The sequence below is a fragment of the Macaca mulatta genome, chromosome 5 (assembly GCF_049350105.2).
Source record: "Macaca mulatta isolate MMU2019108-1 chromosome 5, T2T-MMU8v2.0, whole genome shotgun sequence".
Lineage (NCBI taxonomy): Eukaryota > Metazoa > Chordata > Mammalia > Primates > Cercopithecidae > Macaca > Macaca mulatta.
The window spans coordinates 8,809,182-8,825,565 of NC_133410.1; the positions used below are offsets into that span (position 1 = coordinate 8,809,182).

The 16,384-nt window shown below is 41.4% G+C and overlaps 1 protein-coding gene across 1 annotated transcript; it reads left to right on the forward strand.

Annotated features, from left to right (window-relative positions):
- Positions 1-6: 6 nt before the first annotated feature.
- TMEM128 (transmembrane protein 128) lies at positions 7-12,750 on the forward strand. Its single transcript, XM_015137922.3, has 5 exons — positions 7-120; positions 2,107-2,248; positions 7,846-8,004; positions 10,404-10,512; positions 12,036-12,750. The coding sequence occupies exons 1-4, from the start codon at positions 24-26 to the stop codon at positions 10,501-10,503; spliced, it is 498 nt and encodes a 165-aa protein (XP_014993408.1). The 5' UTR covers positions 7-23; the 3' UTR covers positions 10,504-10,512; positions 12,036-12,750.
- Positions 12,751-16,384: the final 3,634 nt, after the last annotated feature.

Here is a 16,384-nt window from a genome sequence, read left to right on the forward strand (position 1 = left end):
TCGCGCTTTGGGGCGGTACCAAGATGGACTCTTCACGGGCCCGGGAACAGCTCCGTCGGCGATTCCTTCTCTTGCCGGACGCCGAGGCCCAGCTGGACCGCGAGAGTAACGCCAGGCCGGGTGAGGCGCGCACCAAGCCGCCCCGAGGTTCTCAGAGGCGAGGCGCTGGAAAATGGCCGGCCTCCGGCGGCCCCGGCCCAGTCTGAAGGGACCGAGTTTCGGTTTTGCAAGTCGAATATTTGATGTCAGGGAAGATCCTTAGAATCGCGTAGTGCTGTGCATCGTCATCTCAGCTGCGCTTCAGAATTCTCTGGAGAGCTGATTTGACACCTGTTTGGAAATATCGGTTAAAATTAAAAATACCCACCGGTTCTAAGTCTTAAGAATTTACCGGAAACATGCCTGTATCGCAGTGTACAATGATGTGCGCAGTGTTTCACCTCTGCATTGCTTGCAATAGCGAATCACTAGAAATACTTGTCTTGCCTGTCAGCAGAAGGCTGGTTAAGTAAATTTGGATATGTGTATACATGACACGCCAGGTCGACTTGTATGTACCAATGGGGATGATTTTCAAAGGGAAGTGCGGAACACTGGTATGCCGCCATTTGGGTACAAAACAGGTAACCTGTGATGTATGTTCACCTGTAGGTGCATAGAATAATGGAAGAATTCAGTAGAAATTGTAAGTGGTGGTTGCTTCTGGGGATTAGATCTGAGGTTAAGGATGGGAGTCAGATACCTCATTTTGGATATTTGTAACCCATATGTTTTAAAACCGTGTCCATTTATTACCTTTTCAAAATAAACATGAATTATCTGATGCCCAGGCATGATGATGTATACATTTTGAGGATATTCCAGAATATTATGAACATGCTTCGTAGGGTTTCCGATGGTCATCTAAAGGCCCAAAACCTCATATGTGGACCATTCATTCTCACGTGAACATAGAGGGCATGTCAGAATCCTCGGAAAACTTTCTAGAAATCATCCATCTGACCCAACCCCCATCCACCCTTTCTTTCGGATTGCGTTCCAGACAGGAAAAATGTCCATCACCTGTCTAGACAGGGCTGTGCTGGAACTAGAGCTCTGGTGTGCCGTTTCCACTTTTGAGCTGTGTTTAAAGTAATGATTTAGTTATAGGCTGGGCATGGTGGCTCACGCCTGTAATCCCAGCACTTTGAGAGGCCGAGGCAGCCTGATCACGAGGTCAGGAGTTCGAGACCAGCCTGGCCAAAGAGACCAGCCTGGCCAACATAGTGAAACCCGGTCTCTACTAAAAATACAAAAATTAGCTGGGCGTGGTGGCAGGCGCCTGTAATCCCAGCTACTCGGGAGGCTGAGGCAGGAGAATTGCTTGAACCCGGCAGGCGGTGGTTGCAGTGAGCTGAGATGGAACCATTCCATTCCAGCCTGGGCGACAGAGGGAGACTCTGACTCAAAAAAAAAAAAAAAAAAAATAGAATTTAGTTATAAAAGTATTCTTGAAAGACCACAAGTCCAGTTCATGCGCTACCATTTGCCTTTGGCATTTTTCCTAATCAACAGGACTAACTCCTTTCCTAGAAGAAATGTGAAACATATTAAAATTCTTACATTTCCAGGTGGCATTGTTATTTCCGAAAGACGATGAAAATGTAAATTTGATTTCAAAATATATTTAGAGGAAATAAATTGACTGTATTTGTTAGTGGGCTCTTATTATTTTTTGTAAATATAAACCTATCTCAAGGGTTTTTTTTGGTTTTTTTTTTTTTGAGACAGAGTCTTGCTCTGTTGCCCAGGCTGGAGTGCAGTGGCCAGATCTCAGCTCACTGCAAGCTCCGCCTCCTGGGTTTATGCCATTCTCCTGCCTCAGCCTCCCGAGTAGCTGGGACTACAGGCGCCCGCCACCTCTCCGGGCTAGTTTTTTGTATTTTTTAGTAGAGACGGGGTTTCACTGTGTTAGCCAGGATGGTCAAGGGTTTTACAGAAGAATTTATCATGGGAGAGACTCTGGTTCCTAGCTCTAGGAAATTATTTTATTTGGCTTAAATTAAGTGTAATTTTTCCTCGCAAAATTATGGTAACTTAATAAGTTGAAATCTCCCTTATTTGCAGAAACCTCCACAGCTGTTCAGAAAAAGGAGAAACCTCTTCCAAGACTTAATATCCATTCTGGATTCTGGATTTTGGCATCCATTGTTGTGACCTATTATGTTGACTTCTTTAAAACTCTTAAAGAAAACTTCCACACTAGCAGGTAAGAAAACTTTATTGCTTCATAAATTAAACGCATGTCTGATTTTTCGTGTTATATTTTGTTAGTTGAATTCTTCAAACAGTAAGCACCTACTCTGTGCCAGGCCCTGTGTTGGAGGTGCTGGTGATACGAAGATGAATATGAGATGGGGATCAAAGGGTACATATTTTTAGTTGTAAGATGAATAAGGTCTGGGGATCTAATGTACATACAGTATGGTGACTATAGTTAATAATGCTGTATTGTATACTTGAAATTTTCTAAGAGTAGGTCTTGTGTCTTCCCCTGTTCCCTGACCAGTGGTAACTGAGGTGATGAGTGTGATGATTAACTTGATTGTGGTAATCATTTCACAATGTGTGTATATATATATATATCAGGTCATCACATTGTACATCTTGAATATATAAAATTTTAATTTGTCCATTATACTTCAATAAAGATGGAAAAAATAAAACCAATGGGAGGGTGTGTGCTCTGGGCATACACAGTAGAGTGGAAGAGAACTGGAAGTTATTTTTGTGCAAATAAATATATTGTAGGATGACGAAGGTAAGAAATTTAAGAAGGACCTAATCCATTTGGGGAAAAAAGGAGGGAGAAAGACTGACTGAAGGTCTTCATGAAGACCAAGTACAAGAGTACTGGGAGGAAGGCTTGAGAACTGTGGCCGGTGAGAACCGGGTCTCAAGGTTGGTTTCAGAGGGTACTTACAGCTGACAAGGTAACTACGGGGTGTGACTGCGTTGGAGTGCAGGTGAAGGTCAGCAGTGGGAGGAGTGCGAGCTTTGTGGCCAGGCCAGATGTACAATAGTTCCTCATTCGCAGGGGCTGAGATCCCTTCAGTATAGTCTCCAGAGCTGACATGGAGGAGAGGGTTGGAATCATATCCTAGGGTCCTTACTGCACATTGGAGAGTGATGTGGAGACCCTCAGATAATAAATGGAAAGGAGAGGTATGTTGGTGAGCAGCAGAGCTGGCATTGGGAGAGCTGGTGTGCTTAGGGTCAAGAGTAGTAATTTGGAAGTACCAGTGGGGTTAGGAAGATGCAGACAGGACTGTGGTCCCCTGGTATCACAGCAGGACACATGATTTCTCTTCAAGGGCCTTCAGGAGGAGCAGTGATTTCTGGCAGGGGAGACTGTCGAGCCACATGGAACAAGCCCTCGGGAAAGTAGGCAGAGGGGAGTTTATTTAAACTGTCCTCTACTTTCTAGGGGAGAAACTTTCCCTAAACACTCCCATCTTCTGCCCTTCCCTGTCACTCACTCCTTTTTGGGAGGTGGCGTGACTGATTGAGTGTGTGATGAAGAATTGGACGAAGGTAGCTCAGCACCTTCTCCTGCACGTCAGCTGCCTGTAGGAAGTGCAGAGTCTGGTCTGCCTTCCCATGGTGTCATTTCACGGGGGCAGCCCTCACAGGAAAAGGTCTCTAGGTTTTCATTTTGACCTGGAACCCAGTGGGTAAGCCTGCCTGTTTCTGGGTCTCAGAGACCTGGTATTAGGAAGTGCTTTGTCACCACTCACCAAAGCCATATTCTTCCCACCGCTGCATCAGTATAACAGACATTTAATCTTCATCAGCTTGACTCAGTATCTGTCTTAGAATGTGGGCTGGGAAAAGAGAGATGGATACTTTATTTTTATTTTGAGACAGGGTCTTGCTGCACTGTCACCCTCCAGTGGTACGATCATGGCTTACTGCCTTGACTTCCTAGGCTCAAGTGATCCTCCCACCTCAACCTCCCAAGTAGCTAGGATTATAGGCGCACACTACCATGCCTGGCTAATTTGGTTTATTTTTTATAGAGACGAGGTCTCTTCATGTTGTCTAGGCTGGTCTCAAACTATTGGGCTCAAGTGATCCTCCCACCTTGACATCCTAAAGTACTGGGATTACAGGTGGGAGCCACTGCACCTGCCTGGAGGGGAGGGATACTTTAATCACCACCAACAGCAGCTGCTCTTTCCTTCATCAGAGACTTTACGGAACCTGAGACGTGTTTGGCTGTGGGTGCCAAACACATGGAAGGTGCATTTCTAGCTCTCCAACAGCTCACTTTAGGCTGCAGCAGACAAGTGACCAGGCCTCATGTGTGCTCTGTAAATGTAGGCGCAAGGTATTATGGGAGCGTCTAGGAGGGGTACCTAGTCCAGGTCAGCCTCAGGACTGAGATCTTTTTGAGGTTTTAGGAGATGTGAGATAACTTCTCTATCTGTGTCCTTTTATTGGGTATTTCTGGTAGTTTAAATAAATGGCAGAGTAAGAAATGATCACACATAAGATGTTTGGGGGCAACTGCAGTGAAGTGGAGTGCCCAGGACCACACAGGTGCTGTGTGGCGAAGCCAGGACGCAGACAATGGGACCAGGGCTGTGGGAGTTGGAAAAAAAAAGTAGAAGTCATAAATCTGTCCTCAACAAGGTGTCATCTTAGAGAGAAAAAGGCATAAATGCATTCTCAAAGGCTGAGGATTTTGAGTCGCATTGTTTTCTTGGGAAGGACTCATTAAGGGGTGTTGGAGGGTATTGAGCAGCCATGAAATGAGAGGGTGGCACAAAAGACAGTGCTGGCTGAGTTCTGCTTTTGGAAAATGGCTAAAATGGCTTGTTCCTCTGACACCTGAGGTGATTTCTTTTTCCCCTGGCTGTAGCCTAGGTTTAGAAGCTTGAGGCCTTAAGGTTCTTTATATTGTTCAAAGATAGGAGAGCAGGGCCGTATTAAAAACTGAAAAACACTGTGATGCTATAGAAATCACAGTTTAAAAAACTCTGCTTGTGTGCGTCAAAATCAACTGTGGACTTAAAAGCAGAAAGCAAAATTAAAATCCCAGATGCTTGGGCCCAGAATTTTGGAAACTGGGGACTAGGTAGTTTCTCTTAGAAAGGTGCAAGGTGATTATGATATAAAGCCAGAGCCGAGGACCACTGACTGATAGTATTATATTTTGTTCAGGCAGTTTAAAAATTTTTCTTAGGCCGGGCACGGTGGCTCACGCCTGTAATCCCAGCACTTTGGGAGGCCGAGGTGGGTGGATCAGCTGAGATCAGGAGTTCAAGACCATCCTGGCCAACATGGTGAAACCCCGTCTCTACTAAAAATACAAAAGTTAGCTTGGCATGGTGGTGTGCACCTGTAATCTCAGCTACTCAGGAGGCTGAGGCAGGAGAATCGCTTGAAAACGGGAGGTGGAGGTTGCAGTGAGCCGAGATCGTGCCATTGTACTCCAGCCTGGGTGACAACAGCGAGACTCTGTCTCAAAAAAAAAAAAATTTCTTATATCCTTTACCAGTATATGCTTTTCAGCCTTTTGTTATCACCCCTAAGGAGTCTTTTTAGACATTTTTTTTCTAATCATCCCTGTGGAATGTGGAGTTAGATAAACTATATATTCACTTATATACTGCATGCATATCTGTGCTTTATACATACAATTAGAGCCAGATTTTTTTCTTCACTTTGGGGGCAATACTCCCCACAGTGAGACTGCACACTCTAGCAGAAGAGAGGTCTTTGAAGACTCCTAAAGATGAACATGGACATTTTTTCCTCATAGATATAACTTGAGTGATGGCCAGGCATGGTGGCTGATGCCTGTAATCCCAGCACTTTGGGAGGCTGAGACAGGTGGATCACTTGAGGTCAGGAGTTTGAGACCAGCCTGGCCAACATGGACATGGTGAAACCCCATCTCTACTAAAAATACAAAAATGAGCTGGGTGTGGTGGCCGGCGCCTGTAATTCCAGCTACTCGGGAGGCTGAGACGGGAGAATTTGTGAACCCGGGAGGCAGAGGTTGCAGTGAGCTGAGATTGCGGCACTGCACTCCAGCCTGGGCAACAGAGTGAGACTCTGTCTCAAAAATAAATAAATGAAAATAAAAATAACATGAGTGGAATAATAATGATTATGATTGAGGGTGAGCTGTGAGGAGCACTTTGCTGACTACTTGATTTAATTCTTACAGCTATTCTGAGTTAAGTACTGTCAATATTTCTGAAACACACGGAGGTTAGGTAATTTGCCTAGGGTCACAAAACTAGTCTTACTCAAGTTAAGATTCAAACCCATATAGACAGATTTCAGAGGCTGTGCTCTTAACCCCTTCACTCTGCTGCCTCTCATGACTCCGAATCTCAGAATTGCATCGTCATAAAAAGCCTTCATGGAATCTGGAACCTTGCATTATTGGAAGCTTACTTTGTGCCTTTGTAACTTAACAGTTGTAGCCATCCGTTCTCCCTCTCTCTTCCACGTGGACTGTCAGGCTTTTCCCATAGTGAAGCAGATGATGATGGGATATTGGATTGAGTTGGGAGAATGGGAAAGGGACCTCAGTCCCCAAGTCCAGCTGGGGTGGAGGGAAGGGGTTGTCCAGGTTGCCTCACACTGGCTGAATCAGATCACAGGCAGACTTGGAAGGGAGTCAAAAGGCATTGGCATTGAGGGTGAGGTGGTGGGTAGAAGATATTTTGAAAATGGGAGAATTTCATTTAGGAATCTTTTATGAGAGAAAATTTGAATTATAAAGTCCACTTAACTTGGAGGAATGAAGTTTCCCAGTGATAAACTTCTTTAATCCTGTCACACTCAAAACTTCAGAAACAACCAGAAAGCCACTATCTTCCTTGTATTTTTGTTTTATTTTATTTTATTTTATTTTATTTTTTTTTATGGAGACAGAGTTTCACTCTTGTTGCCCAAGCACTCCAGGCTGGAGTGCAGTGGCGCCATCTCAGCTCACTGCAGCCTCTGCCTTCTGGGTTCAAGCGATTCTCCTGCCTCATCCTCCCAAGAAACTGGGATTACAGGCACCTGCCACCATGCTTGGCTAATTTTGTATTTTTAGTAGAGATGGGGTTTCTCCATGTTGGTCAGGCTGGTCTTGAACTCCTGACCTCAGGTGATCCGCCTGCCTCGGCCTCCCAAAGTATTGGGATTACAGGCGTGAGCCACTGTGCCCAGCCTCTTCCTTGTATTTTTAAAGAAAATGCATTGTCGTGATCAGACTTTTCCCTTGGTTGACATTTTCCCTTGGTAAATGCATGTATTTCAGGTCTGTCTTTTCATTCTTTCCTGAGTTGTGTGTCTCTTTTTCTGACCCCCATCTTCCATAGATTGAGACTTTCTGAAAGTCTGGATTGTTTAAGTATGGCTTTTTCTGCACCACTTGATATTCTTAGAAGTAGATTTTTTTTTTTTTTTTTTTTTTTTTTTAAGACAGAGTCTCACTCTGTCGCCTGGGCTGGAGCGCAGTGACGTGACCTCGGCTCACTGCAACCTCCGCCTCCCGGGTTCAATTGATTCTCCTGCCTCAGCCTCCCGAGTAGCTGGGACTATAGGCATGTGCCACCACACCTGACTAATTTTTTATTTTTAGTAGAGACGGGGTTTCACCGTGTTGGCCAGACTGGTCTTGAACTCCTGATCTCAGGTGATCCAACAGCCTCGGCCTCCCAAAGTGCTGGGATTACAGGAGTGAGCCACTGTGCCTGGCCTCTTAGAAGTAGATTTTTAAGCTGTTAATGAAAACTTTTAAGATACCCGATGATTCATTAAGTGCTGTCAGCCCTCTTACTGTTTTTATCTCCACAGCTGGTTTGTCTGTGGCAGTGCCTTGTTGCTCGTCAGCTTATCAATTGCGTTTTACTGCATAGTCTACCTGGAATGGTATTGTGGAATTCGAGAATATGATGTCAGGTATCCAGCCTTGATACCTATTACCACTGCCTCCTTTATTGCAGCAGGAATTTGGTAAGTTAACTTTGAAATGACTAACAGGAACGAACAACAAATTTTTTTTGATCAGATAGTGATATACTTGGTCCAAACTTTGAAAGAAAAACAGTATAACAGAAAAGTAGTCTCCTGGTCATTCATGCTCTCTGGTTCCCTTTTCATTAGTATCTCTTTCTCCTTCTATTTATGGATCTAGCTATTTAAAGCACAGATGGTGACATTCTGTACATATTTTGCATTTTGCTTTTTAAATGTATCTGACATACAATACATATAGAAAAGTGGAAAAAACCAAAATGAATGAATTAGTGAATGAATTCTTATGAAGTGAGTATTGGTGTAAATCGAGCCAGCACACTGGGAACCCCCTTCATTCTCCCTCATAGTTCCTACACCTTCCCTCCTGCCACAGGTAAATACTGCCTTGACCTTCATGGTAACTACTTGCTTTGCTTCATTAGGTATTCTATTTTTGTTTCATCTACGCTTTTGAACTTTATAGAAAGGGATTGGTACAGGGTGTATTCCTTCACATTGAGCTGGCTGTGTGCAGCATTATGTGCAATTCTTTCATATCGTCACCCGGAACAGTGACTCATCTTCATTGCCCTTTTGCATTCCATTGTTTAATTGAATCCCAGTTTCTCTTTTCCATTGTTGATTGTGTTTAGATTTTTTTCAATTTGGGGTTACTATAAAGGATGCTATAAAGAGCATTCTTGTATAAGGCTCTTGTAGCACCAACTGAAGTTGGTGTGTGTGTATATGTGTGTGTATATATATATATATGTACCCCAAGGGGTAAAATTGTTGGGTGTACATACCTTTGACTTCAGTAAATCATGCCAAACTGCTTTCCAAAGTGGTTGTTCATCTTTTTTTTCCTTTTATTTTTCAATGGATTCTTATAGTTTGGGATTCTTCCATAATGGTACTTATAGATGTTTCTCATTCTTTTAAGCAGTTGCATAGTTTTCACAGCATGGACATATCATGATTTATGTAACCTGTCTTCTGCTGTTGGACTTAATTATATTTATACTCAAACAATGCCACAATGAATAACCTTCTTCATAAGTTAATTAAGTACTCAATGAAAAGTACAGGGTTTTTTTGGGTTTGTTTATAAAAGTAAGACTTGCTCACTGAGGAAAAAAAATCTGTAAATTACAGAAAAACACAAAGGAAATACATCCTATGATCCAACCAGAAAGAAAACTAGTTTTCCTATGTTGTGTGTAGCTCTTTAGTTTTTTCTTTCTTTATATCAATTGACTTTTTTTTTTTTGGAGGGAGACAGGGTCTCACTCTGTCACCCAGGCCAGAGTGCAGTGGTGTGATCACAGCTCACTGCAGCCTTGACTTCGCAGGCTTAAGTGATCCTCTTACCTCACTCAGCCTCCTGAGTAGTTGGGACCACAGGCACATACCTCCACACCTGGCTCTTTTTTGTATTTTTTTGTAGAGATAGGGTTTCGCCATGCAGCTCAGGCTCGTCTCAAACTCCTGGCCTCAAGCCATCTGCTTGTGTCCGCCTCCCAAAGTGCTGGGATTACAGGCGTGCACCATGACCACCCCAGCCTAATTGAATTTTTATTTTGGAAGAACCACATACCTTTATACATATTCAGTTTAAATATATTCTTTCTATGACTCACTTTCTGTAGTTGAAGTTCAAAGTTGTTTGACAGTGTGATACGGTTATTGTTAACTTTTTTAGTGAAGTGGCGGCATACAGATATGTTGTTTTACTTTTTCCCATAAGGCTAAGGCCATCTCCAGAAACATTAATTTTGTAGACGGTGTGATTATAGTTATTTAATACTCACACTTATCAAAATATTATATATTAAAACCAATAACTATCTGAACTTATTTGAATATAGTTTTCCCTATTCTGTTCTTAGAAATTTCAGTCATTAAAAATCATTTATACTTAGAAAGTTTTTAATTTTACTTTGATGACAGGAATAGTGTTTTTCTCAATGAAAGATATAATAGCAGCTTATAAATGATAACTGTTTTCATTCTGTTTTTAAGAGAAAATACTTTGATATTTTTTACCGTGATAATTTAGTGTGTGATTTCATAAAAACGAGCTGTAGCCATTTAAATTCTTGTTCAGGTGCAGAAACTAAGAGACTTCAGTTTCTATTAAGCCATGTCAAGTCCTATTAGGAGACCTTTAGTGGTTTCAGTTCCAGGGCCTTCTTGAAGAAATTGTGATAATTGTGTAAGTATATCTAGAGTTTTCCTTTTCAGCATTGGCTAAGTCACGTAAGAGAATTATGATACATAGAGATAGTTGCTGACTGGATGAACTTTTCCACATTGAATTCTTTAAATCTAGATTCTAGAGTAAAATATATTGATGCATATCAGAGTCATCAACTGTGTATTTGTTGTTTTTTCAGCTTCAACATTGCTCTATGGCATGTGTGGTCATTTTTCACTCCGTTGTTGTTGTTTACCCAGTTTATGGGGGTTGTAATGTTTATCACACTCCTTGGATGATTTTTGAAGGTAAGATATCTGGAATGGTTTTTCTAAAAATGAACTCGTTTGAAAAATGTCTTTTATGACAATTTTGTTGTCCACACTAGAATTATCCATCCGTTGACCTCTGAAATAGAAGGGATTGAGACTCTTTTTTTTTTTCTTTGTAGACAGGGTCTTACTCTGTTGTCCAGGCTGGAGTATAGTGGCATGATCACAGCTCACTGCAGCCTTGACCACCTGGGGGCTCAAGCAATCCTCCCACCTCAGCTTCCCAAGTAGCTGGTATTACAAACATGTGCTACCATGCTTGGCTAATTTTTTAAAAAATGTTTTGTAGAAACAGAGTCTCCCTATGTTGCCCAGGCTGGTGGGGATGGGGGACTGAGACTCCTTCTTTTGAAAAAGTTGGTTCTAAGTTACTACTTTTTAGAAAAGGTACACTGCCTTTCAAAGACCTCATAAAGACAGGATTTGCACCTTCCAATATAGTTAAATTCACACATTAGACCATTTTATGTTGAGATCATATTAATTTCTGTCAACTTACATTCAATGACTGTTGGCTAGATCATTCTTAAGAAATGGGAATACAGGAAGAATGGACAATTTTACCCAATTGGGAAAAAAAAATCTGCCATCTTCTAACTGTCCTGACTTCCTCAGAAAAATGTGTTGGAGGACACAATCAGCTTTGGTTTGGTGTTATTCATAGAATTTCTGCCTCCCCGCAGATAACCCCATCCTGAGATCTGCTGCCTTACACAGTGGAGGCTGTTTTCTGAGTGTGGGATAACTCTGTTATTAAATAAGTGTATATTGAGAATGCTCACTCCAGATGCCTAGGGGCATAGTGAAAAGGACAGAGTGCCTCCTGTCAGGTCACTTACATTAGAACTTGCAGAAAATCTGCTTTATACAGCAGTTGACAGGTGTGGAAACTGAGGCCTATGGAAATGAAAGTTAATACACTAAATTTTCAAGATGTTAATGAAAAACTGACATTTCTGCCAACAGCATGCTCTCTCTATGGGATTTAAAGGAAGGTCAGTGGTAACCATGTACAGAAGAAATGGACATAGTCTCATTGTTAGCAGTCTGAAAATAGTTGCTAGCACCTCCATGCCCGTTCCAATGTCTGCAGCCTCCTTCATGCACCCGCTGTGTCTTGGGATCACTGGAAGCCCTCACTGGAGGCCCTTCATTCCTATACACTTGTGGTGCCACAAGCGGCTCTGGGCCTGGAGGAATCCTGCACATCTCAGAACACTTCCTCACCTGACCCTGTCAGCCATCTCTCTCCTCATGTTCTCAGCCCCTTCTTTGGCTCTTCAATTTTGAGTTTTTACAGATGTTTGGGAGCTCTTACTCTGACATGGATTTATAATTGGTAATGGAGACTCAGTGTTGTAGATCACAGAGTGAACTATGCTTTTTAGTGTTAAATGCAATAGCTTAAGATAGAAGGTTTTCCTTGGTACATAAATACTGGTTTTCTTTCAGATTTAAGGACATATACTTTTTTTTTTTTTTTTTTTTTTTTTTTGAAGAGACAGGGTCTTCTGTGTTTCCAGGCTGGCTTTGAACTCCTGGGATCAAGTGACCCTCCTGCCTCAGCCTTCAAAGGAGTTGGGACTACAGGCCCACGCCACCGTGCCTGGCTGGACATGTAAATTGGAAGTGAATGGTTAAACATCCAGCTGGCTGAAAGTATGGCGGACCCTCACAGAAAAGCTACAGTGTGTTTTTGCAACTATGAAGTGAATGGTTTCCTGGGAAAAATTGTGACTTTGTATAACTGTTGTTGAAATCAGAATAAATTATATTTCACTTGCATATTCTTAAATTATTAAAATTTTCAGAAGTCAGTGATATAGGAATACTATTTTGCAATGCGAATCCATTTGAATATTTGGAGAAGGTGGTTTCATTATAGGTGCATAATGCACTCTTAATATTTTAAACAAATAGTTCACTCTTCCATTTAAGGGATAGCAGTTCCTTATATAAAATGACTGGATGTGTATAAAGGAATTATGTTGCCATGTGCCTTTAACCAGCTTTAGTAATTACTATAATCTCATATTTATGATAGTTTTGTTAGGTACAGGACCAAATGAAAGTATTTTACGTTTTCCCATCACTTTAGATTTTATCATTGTGTAAATTACTGGGTTTTTAGCATTTCCTAATGTGAAGTTTTAATCATTTTTAAGTATACATATTTTTTTCTGTACCATTTAAATAAAATATTTTTATAACTTTCTTGTGAGTTTTGTTCATGCAAACTTTGGAATAACTTCTGGTTTTTAGCTATTAGCACTTTGAATTAACTATATAAATAACAAGGGCTCTGTTCTTCAAAGACTTTATAAAGACAGTATTTGCACTTTCAAATGCAATATGTCTGCATTTAATCTAAACAGCATAAGCATTGTGACAGAAGGTACCTCATGTTGATTGTTTTCTCTGTAAGGTGACTTCTAATAATGACCTGACTTAATCACCACTTGTGTGTGTGTCTGGTTCAGATCATACCCTGCCATTTACTAGCTGCAAGACCTTCAGCAGTATAGATTTAGTATCCCTAATTTCAAAATCTGAGACTTTTTGATTGCTGACATGACACTCAAAGGAAATGCTCATTGGAGCATTTCAGGTTTTGGAATATAATGCAAATATTCCAAAATCTAAAACAGTTGTGGTCCCAAGCATTTCAGAGAAGTAGTAGTCAGCCTGTAGTCTTTTTTCAGCTGTGAAGTGGGAATAATATCTGTCTTCTTGTGGGTTGTGGGTAATAGTAATAATGTTTGTGAAACACCAATTACAGTGCCTGACACACAGTAGGTGTCCACTCAATAAATGGTCATGGAGAGGGAAAGAAAGGGAAAGCAGAATCTAGGATCAGGAATATCACATCCGGTTATGACATTTGCAAAAGGGAAAGTCAGGCATGATGAGTAGACAGAAGCAAACCCAGTTTGTGGTCATGGGTATGTGCAGGTGTGGCGAGAGTGTCATTTAAAATAGGGAGCAAGGCCAGGCGAAGGCCATAATCAGGCAGCTGAGTCAGGCAGTGATGAATCAGGCAATGATGTCAGGGTCCAGCATAACTGAGGCTGCAGCTCTGGAAGGTAGGGCATTTGGATCAGATCCCCTGGAGGGAGCTTGGGTGAAGAGTGCCCCATGTCAGCCTTCACACATTTTCTATCTGTCTTTTATTATTATTATTATTTTTTTCTTGAAGAGTGTGCTTACAACATGGATAGAAATCTAAGGCTGGGATGTGTTTAAAACAATTAGTTAAAATCTAGTTTCCCAAGTGCTAATAACTGGCCAATTAGGATGGTATGAAGATTATCCTATTACTTAAAAAGAGACTTTTTGAGACAGAGTCTTTAACTTGTCATAACATGTCTGAACAGGATGTAGTTTGAGACACTAAAAAGGATAAGACATCAGTTTGGAAAGAGACCACATCAGTGCAACATGAATTCTGCTAAAATCGAAGCAAGAACAAACATCAATTTATTGTGAAGCTTGGGTGAAAAAATGGTGAAATCATTAATGCTTCACGAAAAGTTTATGGGAACAATGCCCCAAAGAAATCAACAGCTTACAAATGAATAACTTGTTTTGAGAAGGTAGCAGATGATGTTGAAGAGGAAGCCCTCAGTGAGAGACCTTACACGTGAATCTTTGAGGAAAAAATTAATCTTGTTTATGCCCTAATCAAAGAAGACTGATGATTAACAGCAGTTAACAATAGCAGAAACAATAACCAGTGTCATAGACACTGAACAATTGGTTCAGGTTACACAATTCTGACTGAAAGCAAACTTTCCACTTGATGTGCACCAAAACTGTTGTGCCCAGATCAGCTGCAAACAACAGCAGAGCTTTCAATGGAAATTTTAAACAAGTGGGATCAAAATCCTGAAGCATTTGTTCAAAAAATTGCAACAGGATATGAAACATGGATTTCCTAGTACTATTCCTGAAGACAAAGCACAATCAAAGCAATGGCTACCAAGAAGTGGAAGTGGGTCAGTCAAAGCAAAAGCAGACGAGTCAGGAGCACAGGTCATGGCAACAGTATTTTGGGGCTCAAGACACTTTGCTTGTTGACTTTCAGGAGGACCAAAGAATGGTAACATCTGCTTATTATGAGAGAGTTTGAGAAAGCCACAACTTTAGCAGAAAATTCTTGGGAAAGCTTCAGCAGAGTCCTCCTCCACCACGACAATGCTTCTGCTTATTCCTGTCATCAAGGGCAATTTTGGGAGAATTTTGGTGGGAAATCATTACAGTCCCGATTTGGCTCCTCCTAACTTCTTTTCGTTTCCTAATCTTAAAAATTCTGTAAAGGGTACCCTTTTATCTTCAGTTAATGTGTAAAAGACTGCATTGATATGGTTAAATTCTCAGGACCTCCAGTTCCTTAGGGATGGGCTACATGGCTGTATCACGACTTACAGAAGTGTCTTGAACTTGATGGAGCTTATGTTGAGAAATAAAGTTTATATTATTATTTTTAATTCATTTTTTTCCAAATTTTGAAGTCCGAGGGTACATGTGGAATGGCTAGATTGAGTTCATTAATATATGCATTACTTTGCATACTTATTTTTCGTGGTGAGATTTCTTAAAATCTACTCTCTTCACAATTTTTAAAATGATATAAATTGTTATTAACTGTAGTTACTATGTGTACAATAGGTCTCTTGAACTTACTCTTCTTAACTGAAATTTGGTACCCTTTGACAAACATCTCCCAACCCCCTAATTCCCCCTGCTGCCCAGCCCCTGGTAGCCACTATTCTACTCTCTACCTATATGACCTCAGCTTTTTTAGATTCTACATATAAATGAGATCATGTGGCATTTGTCTTTCTGTGCTTGGCTTATGTCACTTAACATAGTATCTTCCAAGTTCATATCCATATTGTTGCAAATGTCAGGATTTCCTTTTTTTTTTTTCTTTTTTTGAGAGAGGGTCTGGCTCTGTCACCGAGGCTGGAGTGCAGTGGCACAATCTCAGCTCACTGAAACCTGGACCTCCCAGGCTCTAATGATCCTCCTACCTCAGCGTCCCAAGTAGCTGGGACTACAGGTGCGCACCACTGGGTCTGGCTAATATTATTATTATTATTATTATTTTGACACAGAGTTTCACGCTTGTTGCCCAGGCTGGAGTGCAGTGGCGCGATCTTGGCTCACCCGCAGCTTCTGCCTCCCGAGTTCAAGTGATTCTCCTACCTCAGCCTCCTGAGTAGTTGGGATTATAGGCATTTTTACTAGAGATAGGGTTTCTCCATGTTGGTCAGGCAGGTCTCGAACTCCCGACCTCAGGTGATCCACCTGCCTCGGCCTCCCAAAGTGCTGGATGTACAGGCGTGAGCCACCGTGCTCAGGCTTTTTTTTTTCTTTCTTTTTTTTTTTTTTGTAGAGTTGAGGTTTTGCCATGTTGCCTAGCTGGTCTTGAACTCCTTGGCCCAAGCGGTCCACCCACCATGGCCTCCCAAAGTATTGGGATTACAAGTGTGAGCCATTGTGCCTGGCCATTTCCTTCCTTTTAAGGCTGAATGAATAGTATTCTGTTGTGTATGTATACAATGTGTATACATACACACATTTTCTTTGTCCATCCATTGATGGATGCATAGGTTAATTGCATATCTTGACTATGATTTGTGTGTTATGGCTTGAATTTTCTCTCACTGGAAGATCTGTTGAAATCCTAATCCTCTGATTGTGGCCCTATTTGGAAATGGAATCTTTGTAAATTAAGTTGTAAATTACAATGAAGTCATACTGGAGTAGGGTGGGCCCTTAACCCATTATGACTGGTGTCTTTATAAGAAGAGGAAAAGAGACAGATACAGAGGAAAGATGGTTA